The sequence below is a fragment of the Salmo salar genome, chromosome 01 (genome assembly GCF_965601325.2).
Source record: "Salmo salar chromosome 01, fSalSal1, whole genome shotgun sequence".
Taxonomy (NCBI): domain Eukaryota; kingdom Metazoa; phylum Chordata; class Actinopteri; order Salmoniformes; family Salmonidae; genus Salmo; species Salmo salar.
The window spans coordinates 54256539-54270891 of NC_138291.1; the positions used below are offsets into that span (position 1 = coordinate 54256539).

Here is a 14353-nt window from a genome sequence, read left to right on the forward strand (position 1 = left end):
TGCATGATGCGACTCTAATGATGATTGTGGAAAAAAGTTGCATGAAAGGCATGCCCGCTGCTGTTTCTTGCGCAGCCTGCGCACACTTCATAACTCTCGTTCACAAATTTGCCAAGCACTTGATAATATTCTCACCCATCAGACTATTCTCAATTGAATCTGGTCTTTACATATAGCCTACTAATATACAGTGCATTCTGCAAAGTATTCATACTTTTTCCACATTTTGTTACGTTACAGCCTTTTTCTGAAATGGATGAAATAATTTTTTCCCCTCATCAATTTACACACAATAGCCCATAATGAAAAAGGAGAAATGTTGTTGTTGCTAATTTATTAAATATGAAATATCTGAAATACCTTATTTACATAAGTATTCAGACCTGTTGCTATGAGACTTGAAATTGAGCTAGACAAGCAGGTGAGGGTAGTTCCTTACTAATTAGTGACCTTGATGAATCAAGTACAAGGGAGGAGTGAAAACTGGCAGACACTCTGCCCTCTGTGGAATGAAGTTGACATGTGTCTTAGACAGAGGATGGGCCAGGGCAGGACTGGAGGGTGGTCTGAAACATTGCTGTCTTTTAGTTTCACTTTAGCTTACTCATCCACACACACACACACACACACACATTTCACTGTTTCCTACAGGTGCTTTGGCCACTCACATTATGCCCACCTTTTCACTCTCGCCCTTTTCCTTTCGTCTCCTTCCCACAGCTCTCAGTGAAGGGCTACAATGACAAGCAGCACATCCTGCTGAAGAAGATCATTGAGAAGATGGCCAACTTTGAGATTGACGAGAAACGCTTTGACATCATCAAGGAAGCGGTAAGCTGAGCGTGCCCCCCTCTCCACACACACAGTTTAGAACTGTACTCGGGCTGTGATATTACCCATTATATCAGATCAATGTTGCCTTCATATGGGCGGCAGTTAGCCTAGCAGTCTCAGGGAGAGTGGGATATGCAAAAAACAATTCACACATGCCTAATAATACAGACTAGTGTGTGAAATGGGACAAATATAAGCACTCACCAAATTATAATAATATTGTGTTTGACTCTTCATATGACTGAACTTTGACCCCCTGATTGCCCTTGACCCTTCCTCCCAGTATATGAGGTCACTGAACAACTTTCGGGCAGAGCAACCCCATCAGCATGCCATGTACTACCTGCGTCTGCTGATGACAGAGGTGGCCTGGACCAAAGACGAGCTCAAGGAGGCTCTGGACGGTGAGCCATTCTCTCACACCAACGCACACAAGCGTGCACACACACACACACTCCCTTCCTATCTCTCTGCCCCTCATTTGAATGCTGAGCCAGTTTTTGAGCTCCTCCCTGAGCTGCAGTCATTTCTCCGCAGTGAAAGTCTCACCGGAGGAAGGGGAGCAGATGTACTGTCTGTAGGTTCAGTATATTATGTTTTCTCGATGGCGCCTCGACAGATGTCCTGTGTATCACTTGAGGCTCAGTTCACTTTCTGTCTGGGTACAGTGCAATGCAACCTGTTCTCATTATTACCTCAAATACACTTGTCCCTATTTCACCTACCCTAGTGCCTATGTGTTGATTTGGTGCCCCTGTTCCCCTTCTCTGGGTCTCCATCCTCAGTACCCTGTGCCTGGTTTTTAGACAGGCTACTGCTGTGTCGTCGTCCCCCCCCCCCCCCCTCCCTACTGTCCTCCCTTCCTTTCCCAGTTACCCTGGCTGCTCATCCATCACCTCTCATCACTAACTGAATGAATCTGGGTCAGACGATGTGTGAATTCAGATGGACCAACCTACGCAGAGAGGAAGTGTTTCCTGCAGGTCTCCAAGCTCGTGTGAATGTTTCTAGGTGTGTGTGTGTGTGTGTGTGTGTGTGTGTGCATTTCTGCCCTATGCGGTGGCAGGCAGAGTCCACATGACTGCAATGCTTTTGATTCTGTTCTAGCCTGATTATGATGGCTCTGTGATTGATTGCTTCCATCTGCATGTGTCTTCCAGATGTCACTCTCCCCCGCCTCAAGGCCTTTATACCTCAACTATTGTCACGGTTACACATCGAGACCCTTCTCCATGGCAACATCACCAAGGAGGTTTGTTTAATGTTGCTACCTTCGTGTGGACAGACTGTTGTACATTACTTTGTTCGTTACAGGCAGTCGGACAAAGAGACGCGCACGCGCGTGGATATGTTCTATAACTGCTTATAAAGTCCGCCTCGCCACTCCGTATAGGTTTTAAGTGGAATCCTTATCTGTCACAGAACCGTCGCACACCGTCAAACCCTGATAAGATCCTCAGATCAAATCACAGACTTTATATAAGATCCCAGCTGTCCATGAACAGTCTCCCTTATCTCTGGTAATGATGCCCAGTGGAGAGGCGTCACAGTCTAGTGGAGAGGGAATTGGATGCACCGGCGGGGGCAATGGTCCACTTCATCACTATAAAGACTCACCGTCCTCTGCAGGCCTCCTGTTACCTTAGATGGAGCTTGCACTGCGTGGACAGAATACTGTAGCAGTGTTGTTTACGATTCAGTGGTAGGCCCTATAGATGGGCATCTGCTATTTAGCCTAGAAGATGTGGGGAACGAGCGATGCGGATGATAAGAGGAATCTTAACACATTTTAAAGGTGGATTAATACACTGATTTATATCATTTGCACCCCTCTCACGTTTATTCGTTCTCTCTCTTTCTCCAGTCTGCTCTAGGCATGATGCAGATGGTCGAGGACACGCTTATGAATCAAGCCCACACCAAGCCCCTCTTACCAAGCCAGTTGATTCGCTACAGGGAGGTGCAGGTGCCAGATGGTAGGTCAAGTGCTCCTGTCCATCACTCCCTTCACCCTCCTGTACCTGCCAGTCGTGCCCGTCCCCATGGTGACCCTGCTGAAGGTTTCTTACCCAACAGTCTGGCCTACATCAGGACCTGTGCTTGTGTAACACCTTGGTGTCAATGACCCACCAATGTCCTAGGGGGAAAGGCTCACTTAACAAGGGGAAATGGACATCACTGGGAAATACAATACACACTTTTTTTTTCTCCCCCTTACCCTTTTACACACCCCACACAAGACACCGCACAACAACACACCTGTGCCACACTTTTCCTGATGACATTAGGTAACTTGAGCATGGGGAAGAAAAAAGCAGGGTTGTCTGGGCCACCTGGAAACATCCTGTGTCCTGCTGAGGGATTTTTTTTCCGGGCCTGGATCCATCCGGACGCCAGTCGGGGACAGAATCACAATTTATAGCTTCCCAACAGAAATGTTTAGAACTTTCAGACACATACTTCTACTGCTTGCTTCCACTCATCTTTTGGGATTTTGAGTGCCAGTGAAAAGCTTTTACTCAGCAAAAGAGTGTGATTTTGGCTCAGCCTCTCCTGTCCGGAGACTGGTGTGTCATCACTGTCCTCTAGTTGAACTCTATATATATTTATAACTTTCCTGTACGATGCCTTTTAAATCTCTCTGTCCAAACATGTTCTATAGTAATTGCATATTTACAGTTAAGCTGGTGATTCATCAACCGGCTAGGTCGTTCATAGGTCGTTGCTTATTCCTAAATGCATTTTTTTTTTTAAGCCTCAATGGTTGCCAAGTCATGCATGCAGCGTTTTACACTTTGCATTAGGGTTAGCTGTTTGAGGCCCATGACTTCTGTATTGCATGTTTGGTGAATGTGTTTTTTTGAAATTTGTGACGCTGCATCTATATTGCGTGTAAGCCCTGGGTCATATATTTATTAAGCACCAAAGGGACTGAAACTGGGAGCGAGTACCTGGACAACTTGTCCAATGACAAACACTTGTTTTTCTTTTCCGTTGCAAAACATTTTCCATTGTGCCTTAATGACTAAGATGCTGTCTGTGCCTTCCAGGTGGCTGGTATGTGTACCAGCAGAGGAACGAGGTGCACAACAACTGTGGCATAGAGATCTACTACCAGACAGACATGCAGACAACCCACGACAACATGCTGCTGGAGCTCTTCTGCCAGATCATCTCTGAGCCCTGCTTCAACACACTGCGCACCAAAGAACAGTTGGGTACGACCACGCATGCGTTCGCTCTCTCTCTCACACCAGTGGAGACCGGTCCAGGAAGGCAGGGGGGAATGGACCTCCCTTGGAAATGTCCATCGTAAAGTACTTAAACACACTCAAACTCAAAACCCTGCTGTGAAAAAGGAACGGTATACAGTGCATTCGGAAAGTATTCAGACGCCTTGACTTTTTCCACATTTTATGTTACAGCCTTATTAAAAGCATACCTTATTTACATAAGTATTCAAACCCTTTGCTATGAGACTCAAAATTGAGCTCAGGTGCATCTTGTTTCCATTACTCATCCTTTGTTTCTACAACTTGATTGGAGTCCACCTGGGGTAAATTAAATTGATGGGACATGATTTGGAAATGCAAACGCCTGTCTATACAAGGTCCCACAGTTGACAGTGCATGTCAGAGCAAAAACCAAGCCATGAGGTTGAAGGAATTGTCTATAGAGCTCCGAGACAGGATTGTGTCGAGGCACAGATCTGGCGAAGGGTACCAAAAAATGGCTGCCGCATTGAAGGTCCCCAAGAACACAGTGGCCTCCATCATTCTTAAATGGGAAGAAGTTTGGAGCCACCAAGACTCTTCAGAGAGCTGGCCGGCCTAAATAAACTGAGCAATCAGGGGAGAAGGTTCTTGGTCAGGGAGGTGACCAAGAACCCTTTGGTCACTTTGACAGAGCTCTAGAGTTCCTTTGTGGAGATGGGAGAACCTTCCAGGACAACTGTCTCTTCAGCACTCCACCAATCAGGCCTTTATGGTAGTGGCCAGAAGGAAGCCACTCCTCAGTAAAAGGCACATGACAGCCCGCTTGAAGTTTGTTAAAAGGCACCTAAAGGACTCTCCGATGATGAGGAACAAGATTCTCTTGTCTGATGAAACCAAGATTGAACTCTTTGGCCTGAAAGCCAAGCGTCGAGCTCATCACCTGGCCAATACCGTCCCTACGGTGAAGTATGGTGGTGGTGGCAGCATCATTCTGTGGGAATGTTTTTCAGTGGCAGGGACTCTGAGACTATTCAGGATTGAGGGAAAGATGAACAGAGCAAAGTACAGAGAGATCCTTGATGAAAACCTTCACCAGAGCGTTCAGGACCTCAGACTGGGCCGAAGGTTCACCTTCCAACAGGACAACGACCCTAAGCACACAGCCAAGACAACGCAGAAGTGGCTTCGGGACAAGTCTGAGTGGCCCAGCCAGAGCCAAGACTTGAACCAGATCGAGACCTGAAAAATAGCTGTGCAGCGACGCTCCCCATCCAACCTGACAGAGCTTGAGAAGATCTGCAGAGAAGAATGGGAGAAACTCTCCAAATACAGTTGTGCCAAGCTTGTAGCATCATAGCCAAGAAGACTCTAAACTGGAAACCAAAGGTTCGTCAACAAAGTACTGAGTGAAGGGTCTGAATACTTATGTAAATGTGATATTTCAGTTTTGTATTTATACATTTGCTAAAATTTCAAAAAACATGTTTTTGCTTTGTCATTATGCTGTATTCTGTGTAGATTGATGAGGGGAAAATCGATTTAATCCGTTTTCGAATAATGCTGTAATGTAACAAAATGTCAAAGGGTCTGAATACTTTCTGAATGCACTGTACATATAGGTAACTGCCAAAATAAAGGAATCGCCAAGACGCAACAAAGTGTCTAAATAGGGTGTTGGGCCACCACGAGCCGCCAGAACATATTCAATGCGCCCTGGCATAGATTCTACACGTTTCTGGAACTCTATTGGAGGGATGCGACACCATTCTTCCACGAGAAATGGTGTTAATGGTGGTGGAAAATGCTCTCTTAATACGCTGCTCCAGAATAGTGTTCAATTGGATTGAGAACTGGTGTCTCTCTCTCTCTCTCTCTCACACACACACCCTTTAAACCCCTTTTGCTCGTTTGAGACCCCTCTTTCAAAGTCACTGAGATCTCTTCTAGCCATGGAAGCCAAAATAATGGGCAACTTGGCATTTTATACTTGATGGGATGTTAATTTAGCAATTCTCAGGAACCACACCTGTGTGGAAGCACCTGCTTTCAATATACTTTGTATCCCTCATATACTCAAGTGTTTCCTTTACCTGTACATGCAGTTAAACACCTATAAAGACATGTTCCAGAATTTACAGTGCATTTTTCCTGACTTTTTTTTACTGTGCTCTCTTCTCAGGGTATATAGTGTTTAGCGGTCCGCGGCGCGCTAACGGGGTCCAGGGCCTGCGCTTCATCATCCAGTCGGAGAAGGCCCCCCACTACCTGGAGAGCCGGGTAGAGGCTTTCCTAAAAGCCACAGAGAAGTCTGTGGAGGAAATGAACGACGAGGCCTTCCAGAAACACATCCAGGCCCTGGCCATCCGCCGCCTGGACAAGCCCAAGAAGCTGGCTGCCGAGTGCGCCAAGTACTGGGGGGAGATCATCTCCCAGCAGTACAACTTCGACAGAGGTGAGCATGCGTAGACACAATGAGCAACACGCACACCTTTACCTGAGCTGGAGGCCTAAGAGTTTTTTTCCAAGTGAAAGCTGTGGGGAGTTTGAGTTACTGTCAACTAAATGGATATTCCTCCTGACCCTCCTTGTATTATAACTGCTAGGAGGCCTTGTTATATGAAAAGGTGTTTCGAGTGAGATTAAGTTATCAGAATATTGACATTCTGGAGGATCTTTGAAGTCAAGGTTGTTGCTGCCTCAGAGCTACCTGCTGCACCAATTAGCATTGATTAGACCCCAGAATAATCAGCACCCCGGGCACACCTGAATGCTGTTATGGGCTGATTTGCTGGAAATTTGCCGTAAACCCCTGTGCGTTCCAAGTAGAGGGTGACGATAACCATGTTTTCATTGTTGGAGGGATAGGAGACTGAGCCGCAACAGTCTGCACACCAAGGTAATGATAGGAAGTGGAACATTGTACATCAAGTTCAGTGTGGCTGGTGACGCTGTAGAGCCGTTGTGTTGCTCCGTATGGAAGCTTTTTATATAGATGTAAGAGGAATTCTTATTTAATAGTTCAACTATTTATTTCACGGTGTCCTTCTGGTGATGAGTATGCAGGAGCTTTGCGTCTAGTTCTGTTCTACGTTCATGCATACAGTCCCCCCCCCCCTGTTTAGGTCTAAGCTGTAGTGATATCTCAAATCATCCACTGTTAGTCCTAAGTGTTTTCTGTTGTTTTTCTAGACAACATTGAGGTGGCCTATCTGAAGACGTTGACTAAAGAAAACATCATGCAGTTCTACCTGGTGCGTAGCGCTCTCTCCCTTTGCATTGCATACCGCTTACATTTCAGGTAAAGTCATACTTTCTCACACAAGCAGTTGCCATGGAGACGCACACGAGACGCCTGCGGTTTCCTTACTCTTTACCATAGGACTCCATTGGTGTATGTGTGCCCATGTGCGTGCAACTGAAAGATGGCACCCTGTTTATTTATTCCCCTCCACCACTCTTCAATCAATCACATTTATTTATAAAGCCCTTCTTACATCAGCTGATGTCAAAGTGCTGTACAGAAACCCAGCCTAAAACCCCAAACAGCAAGCAATGCAGGTGTAGAAGCACGGTGGCTAGGAAAAACTCCCTAGAAAGGCCAGAACCTAGGAAGAAACCTACAGAGGAACCAGGCTGAGAGGGGTGGCCAGTCCTCTTCTGGCTGTGCCAGGTAGAGATTATAACGGAACATGGCCAAGATGTTCAAATGTTCATAGATGACCAGCAGGGTCAAATAATAACAATCACAGTGGTGGTAGAGGGTGCAACAGGTCAGCAGAGGTGAGTGCCAACCAAACAAACTTGCAGGATATAACCCCACCCACTTTGCCAAAGCACAGCCCCCACACCACTAGAGGGATATCTTCAGGCAGAGTATAGCCCGCAAAGATCTCCGCCACAGCACAACCCAAGGGGTGGGGGGCGCCAATCCGGACAGGAAGATCCCTCCTAGGGACGGCATGGACGAGTGCCAGTGACTCAGACCCTGTAATGGGGTTAGAGGCAGAGAATCCCAGTGGAGAGCGGGGAACCGGCCAGGCAGAGACAGCAAGGGCGGTTCGTTGCTCCAGTGCCTTTCTGTTCACCTTCACACTCCTGGGCCAGACTACACTCAATCATAGGACCTACTGAAGAGATGAGTCTTCAATAAAGACTTAAAGGTCGAGATCGAGTCTGCGTCTGTCACATGGGTAGGCAGACCATTCCATAAAAATGTAGCTCTACAGGAGAAAGCCCTGCCTCCAGCTGTTTGCTTAGAAATTCTAGGGACAGTAAGAGGCCTGTGTTTTGTGACCGTAGCGTACGTGTAGATATGTACGGCAGGACCAAATCGGAAAGATGGGTAGGAGCAAGCCCATGTAATGCTTTGTAGGTTAGCAGTAAAACCTTGAAATCAGCCCCCGCCTTAACAGGAAGCTAGTGTAGAGAGGCTAGCACTGGAGTAATATGATCAAATATTTTGGTTCTAGTCAAGATTCTAGCAGCCGTGTTTAGCACTAACTGAAGTTTATTTAGTGCTTTAGCCGGGAAAGTAGAGCATTGCAGTAATCTAACCTAGATGTGACAAAAGCATGGATACATTTTTCTGCATCATTTTTGGACAAAGTTTCTGATTTTTGCAATGTTACGTAGATGGAAAAAAGCTGTCCTTGAAACAGTCTTGATATGTTCGTCTAAAGAGAGATCAGGGTCCAGAGTAACGCTGAGGTCCTTCACAGTTTTGTTTGAGACGACTGTACAACCATCAAGATGATTGTCAGTTTCAACAGAAGATCTCTTTGTTTCTTGGGACCTAGAACAAACATCTCTGTTTTGTCTGAGTTAAAAAGTAGAACATTTGCAGCCATCCACTTCCTTATGTCTGAAACACAGGCTTCCAGGGAGGGCAATTTTGGGGCTTCATCATGTTTCATCGAAATGTACAGCTGTGTGTCACCCGCATAGCAGTGAAAGTTAACATTGTTTCCAAATGACATCACCAAGGGGTAAAATATATAGTGAAAACAATAGTGGTCCTAAAACGGAGCCTTGAGGAACACCGAAATTTACAGTTGATTTGTCAGAGGACAAACCATCCACAGAGACAAACTGATATCTTTCCGACAGATGAGATCTAAACCAGGCCAGAACTTGTCTGTGTAGACCAATTTGGGTTTCCAATCTCTCCAAAAGAATGTGGTGATCGACGGTTTCAAAAGCGACACTAAGGTCTAAGAGCACGAGGTCAGATGCTGAGCCTCGGTCTGATGCCATTAAAAGGTCATTTACCACCTTCACAAGTGCAGTCTCAGTGCTATGATGGGGTCTAAAACCAGACTGAAGCGTTTCGTATACATTGTTTGGCTTCAGGAAGGCAGTGAGTTGCTGCCAACAGGTTTTATTTTTTTCTTCTTTTTATTTTTTTTAAAGGAATGGGAGATTCGATATAGGCCGATTTTAGTTTTTTATATTTTCTGGGTCAATGTTTGGCTTTTTCAAGAGAGGTTTTATTACTGCCAATTTTAGTCCGTTTGGTACACATCCGGTGGATAGAGAGCCGTTTATTATGTTCAACATAGGAGGGCCAAGCACAGGAAGCAGCTCTTTCAGTCGTTTAGTTGGAATAGGGTCCAGTATGCAGCTTGAGGGTTTAGAGGCCATGATTATTTTCATCAATGTGTCAAGAGATATAGTAGTGAAAAACTTGATTGTCTCCCTTGATCCTACGTCCTGGTTCTATTCATAGCTGTGGCGGTGACACTGACACGGTGCGCTGTGTTCGCGGAATAATAACAGCCATAATGAGGGGTTGCGTCACTGCCAGGGTGGTGTGTGTTTCAAGAGGATAAGGGGGCAAAGGATACAGAGGCAATGAAAGACTTCCCATATTTCTACGTCAGCAGAAGCAGCACAGGCCCCATGCAGAATATTTTCATTGTGTAATACATTTCTAATCGGGGGTTCTGAGTGTGTAACTGAAAAATAGAACTGATGCACTGTAGGGAGATGAGTCACAATCGCTCATGGCTCTCATTCATGCCACTGCTCACTCTGTTTGCTTACAAATTCTGATCTTAAAGGGATATTGTGAGATTTGGGGAATTAACCTTTTTCTACTTTTTTCTCATAGATACCATTTTTATGTCTGCGTGCAGTTTGAAGGAAGCTATCACAATGAGCATGACTTCGTCATGACGCTAACGCTAGTTAGCAACTTCAAACTGCACGCAGCTATAACATTGGTATTCATGACTTCATCTGACTCTGGGTATGAAAAGTGCTTACTTGCCAAAATCTCACACTATCCCTTTAAAAGCGCATCTCGGCACAGATATTTGTTAAAAATAACCATTTAGATGTTATTTTAAAAAATATATATTTTTGGGAGTGGCAGCAACTATTTAGCAGCAGTGGGGTGCCGCTGCTGAATTAATATAGGGGAAACACTGTAATTAATTTTTCTGGGACAGTGAACTAAATAAAGGCTTCTATTAAAATGGTCTGTCTCTTCTCTCTGTGTCTATCAAAATCCTGTCCTTTGTAGGATCTGTTGGCGGTGGACGCACCCAAGAGGCACAAGGTGTCTGTGCACGTCCTGTCTAGGGAGATGGACTCCTGTGAGTATTGTACTAGCGATGGAGAGTTTTTGGGTTGGAGGATATACATTTAAATTGGTTTGTTAGTGTGAATATGTTTATTTTACTGTTTTTTAATAGTTGTGTTGAAATGTCTGTCTTTTTGTTTAGGCCCCGTGGTGGGAGAGTTCCCTGCCCAGAATGACGTCAACCTGGCCCCTGCCCCATCCCTGCCACAGGTAATGTGTGTTCACCTTTCTCTGTGTTCCATTAGCACAGCAGTGTTGGTGTGTAACATACTGACCTGTCCATCTCTCTCTGCAGCCTACGTTGGTGCAGGACATGACTGAGTTCAAGAGGAGCCTGCCCCTCTTTCCCCTGGCCAAGCCATTCACTCACATCAACTTCATGGCTGCCAAACTGTGAGGACCAAGCAGCATGGGAGCCCTGTGGGAGGTTGCTGGGGGGACCCTGCTCTGTCTCTCCCCGTGGCAACTGGAGTCTGGAACCACACTTATCTGACGTGTGTGTAAACTTTAGAGGCCACTAGAGGTGCTTGGAAATGCGTGTGATTCCTACAACTTAGCTGTGGTTCTCATCATAGCTCAGTGTGATAGTAGAGATCACACAAAAACTCGTTTTTGTTTTAGTCTCATCGAAAACCCCACCAACACACATTCCCGACATTGTATAGACTGTTTGTAGAGGAATAGTACTGACTTAAAGAACCTCAAGGCCAGAACCCTGTAAACCAGTACAAGTACCCCTTGATACTTCATGATGAAGTGTTTTTATTCAGCTTAGCCACAAGGACATGCTGCTGTGGTGAGAATAAACCGTTAGTTAATGATTATGGTGTTGTGAAGCTGTTGAAGTAGGTGGTTAGCTCTGCAAGGGTGCACATTTCATTTCAAACACGCTGGACACATACATTTCTCTTATGTACTTGTGCGACGCGTCGGCACTGTGACAACTGGCCGAATTGTTATCGCGAAGACACTTTGTGTTTAAATAATGACTGTGCAACACATGATTTTAGACCATTTCTGTTTTATTACAAAAACAATCAGCCTTATGGAAATGTTTCTGTTTTAATCCATAATGTACACGTTTTGAGATCGGACTTTTTTTTAACTAGTAAAATGTCGGGGCCCTTTGAGGAGTTGTTTTAAAACTGCTTATTTGGTGGTGTTCAGGAAGCTTTTCTTTTTAACTAAGTGCTTTCTGCAGGGTTGTATTATCTGAGCATCATCTCAGGGTACCTCAATCTTTTGCTTTTTGCTTTTATTTGACATTGAAGAAAAATAAACGTATTTTAAATGTCTATTTAATTGTCTGGGGTCATAAATTAGTTTTATAGCTCATGTTGTTATTTTCATCAAGTGTTTGATTTCTTGCATAGCCCCCCCCCCCCCCTACATTTTTCACCATTTTGAGACTTAGCTTGTGCCTTTGAAAGGGGGGGTGGCGATTGGTCATTCTCTGGCAGTGAAGATGGTCTCTTACAGAGCTGGAGCAATAGAGATTTAACTCTATAACTGGTGCAGTCAGCTGGATACACAGCAGTGTGTGTGTGGTTTGACAGTCAGCCAACTGCACTTTGTCTCTGTGGGTCAGACCTGGAACAGGATTGCGGCGGCACACTTAAAGACCCACTGGGCACACACTGGTTGGATCATCTTTGTTTCCATGTCATTTCAATGAAAATTACATTGAACCAACCTGGAATTGACATCTGTGCTCAGTGGGGATGCTGTCTTTCAGAAAAACATATAGGACTGTTAGAATGTCTGGTGGGGTAAACTGATTTTCAGTCTAGTATTTTCTCAGCACCCTTTAAATAATCATGTTTTGGCTGTAGGGGTTCAAAAGAGGCCCATGTATGGAGGGTGAAGTTGTAGTCAGGCCTGTTTCTCACTAAGCAATAAACTCTTGTGAATTAAGTGTGGATTTAAACCTAAATGGTCTCTGTACTATTACGTAGAGGGGGGACACGCTGCACTGTATTCTTGGGTCCTTGCTCTCATCCAGCCTAAAAACATACACATATTGAAAAGCGGAACTGGCTGTTTTCTGTGTGGATTGGAGCCATGTCTGTGTAACAACAAGCCTTGCTAACTCAAGCTAGCGCCAACCACTATAATACAGCAAATATCAGCTTTATGTGATCTCCCATGCGTCCTCAGGCCTATCAAAACTTAATGCTGCACTGTTTTAAAGAAGCGATGATGAGTAATCAGTACAGACTTGAACATGGGAATAACTTTGAGAAACTGGGTAGTATTCATTTGACCGAAATTACTGAAACCAGAAGGGACTACCTGAAGTTGTCAGATAAGAAACGCTTGTTTTCAAATGGTGTGCCCTAATGAATACCAGGTGCCTGATCATATGAAACTGGAGTTTCGGCGAGACTGTCAGTTGTAGGTAAGCGGTTCACCATAGGTCTTCACCTGTGACAAAATTTGATTTGAAACTGCTGTCAATTGGCTGATTGTGATTGGTTGGTGCAGACATGTTCATGGCTCAGTAATGCTGAAATGTTTCGTTTTTATTTCCTCCTGTGTGTTTAATAAATTACTATACTGGAACAAATAGTTAAAGATATCGACTCGCCAGTCAATGCAGGATATGTATCCCAAATATGACTGCCTCAGAAGAACACACTATGCTAAAGTAATATAGACCGTTATCTTTCACCCGTATACTGTGAAATAGTGATTCGTCCAAGCTGTTTTTGAGCGATATTAGCCCCTTGTTCATGTTTATGAAATTTGGATTGAGTCAGTCCTACAATACACATCTGGGGCCTCATAAAAATATTAGATTTATACTTGAACTTGGTCGTAAGATCATTTCAGACGGTGTGCTTACGTTCGATTCATAAAAGAGAGCATAAAAAACCTTGTCAGAAGCCCATTTGTTATTTACGCACCGGTGATCTATAAATCTCCAATTAATTTACAATCAGCGATTTCCCCTTAAAGAACGCTAGCACAAATGAGGGTTTAGTCAGGAATGGACCAAAAGAGAAAAACAACCTTTTTGGAAGATGAGATCACTTGTGGCAGGATGCGGCTGAATGATGGCTGTGATATACCCGACCTGTCACTCATTTCCCCCTGGAGTGTCCCAGTACCGAGGAATCCCAGAGTGGACAGTACTCGGACAGATACGGGTACGGCATGATGACAGAGTATCTTCCTTTCCAGATTAGGGGCTAAATCCGCTCACAAATCTAACAGAACATTTATTGGGAGACGATACCGATTTATAAGCCATGGATTATCATGCGAAAAAAAGTCATTCCGGTCTCTGAAAACTCTCCTTTCTAGACGCACGGTTTTCAATGTTTTCCAATAACGCAAGAACAGCCATGGTTACTTTTTTCTAATTTGACACTATTTATAGAACATTGCATCCTGTTTTTAATTCAAAACACCTTGCGTCTGTCAATTCATTCCTCACACTTTTAATTGATCATTCCTAACTAATTGTTCATAAAGCTAATGCAAAGTTCACCACAGGCTTGGACGCACATGCGTCCCAAACGGCAACACCTCAACATAACTAGCAGGTAAATTACTTACGTCAAGTCTAGACTTTGCGTAGAGATCATTTCCACGTCAAAGTCAGGTTTTCTAAATAACTTCTTACACATGGTTTTCTGCGTAAATCATATACTTAAGATCAAAATTGATCGTAAATCCGTTTTATGAGGCCCCTGGATCTTAGCATGAACACATCCAC

General features: G+C 44.5%; 1 protein-coding gene across 2 annotated transcripts in view; it reads left to right on the forward strand.

Moving 5' to 3' along the window:
- LOC106604847 (insulin-degrading enzyme) overlaps positions 1-11927 on the forward strand; it is a 43990-nt gene extending 32063 nt beyond the window's left edge. For both annotated transcript variants that reach the window (XM_014199905.3, XM_014199914.3), the window contains exons 16-25: positions 721-831; positions 1118-1238; positions 1995-2086; positions 2699-2810; positions 3885-4052; positions 6229-6501; positions 7239-7300; positions 10573-10645; positions 10775-10842; positions 10928-11927. In XM_014199905.3, the coding sequence (XP_014055380.2) occupies positions 721-831; positions 1118-1238; positions 1995-2086; positions 2699-2810; positions 3885-4052; positions 6229-6501; positions 7239-7300; positions 10573-10645; positions 10775-10842; positions 10928-11029 (1182 nt within the window). In that variant the 3' untranslated portion in view covers positions 11030-11927. The remainder of the gene's footprint in view (positions 1-720; positions 832-1117; positions 1239-1994; positions 2087-2698; positions 2811-3884; positions 4053-6228; positions 6502-7238; positions 7301-10572; positions 10646-10774; positions 10843-10927) is intronic.
- Positions 11928-14353: the final 2426 nt, after the last annotated feature.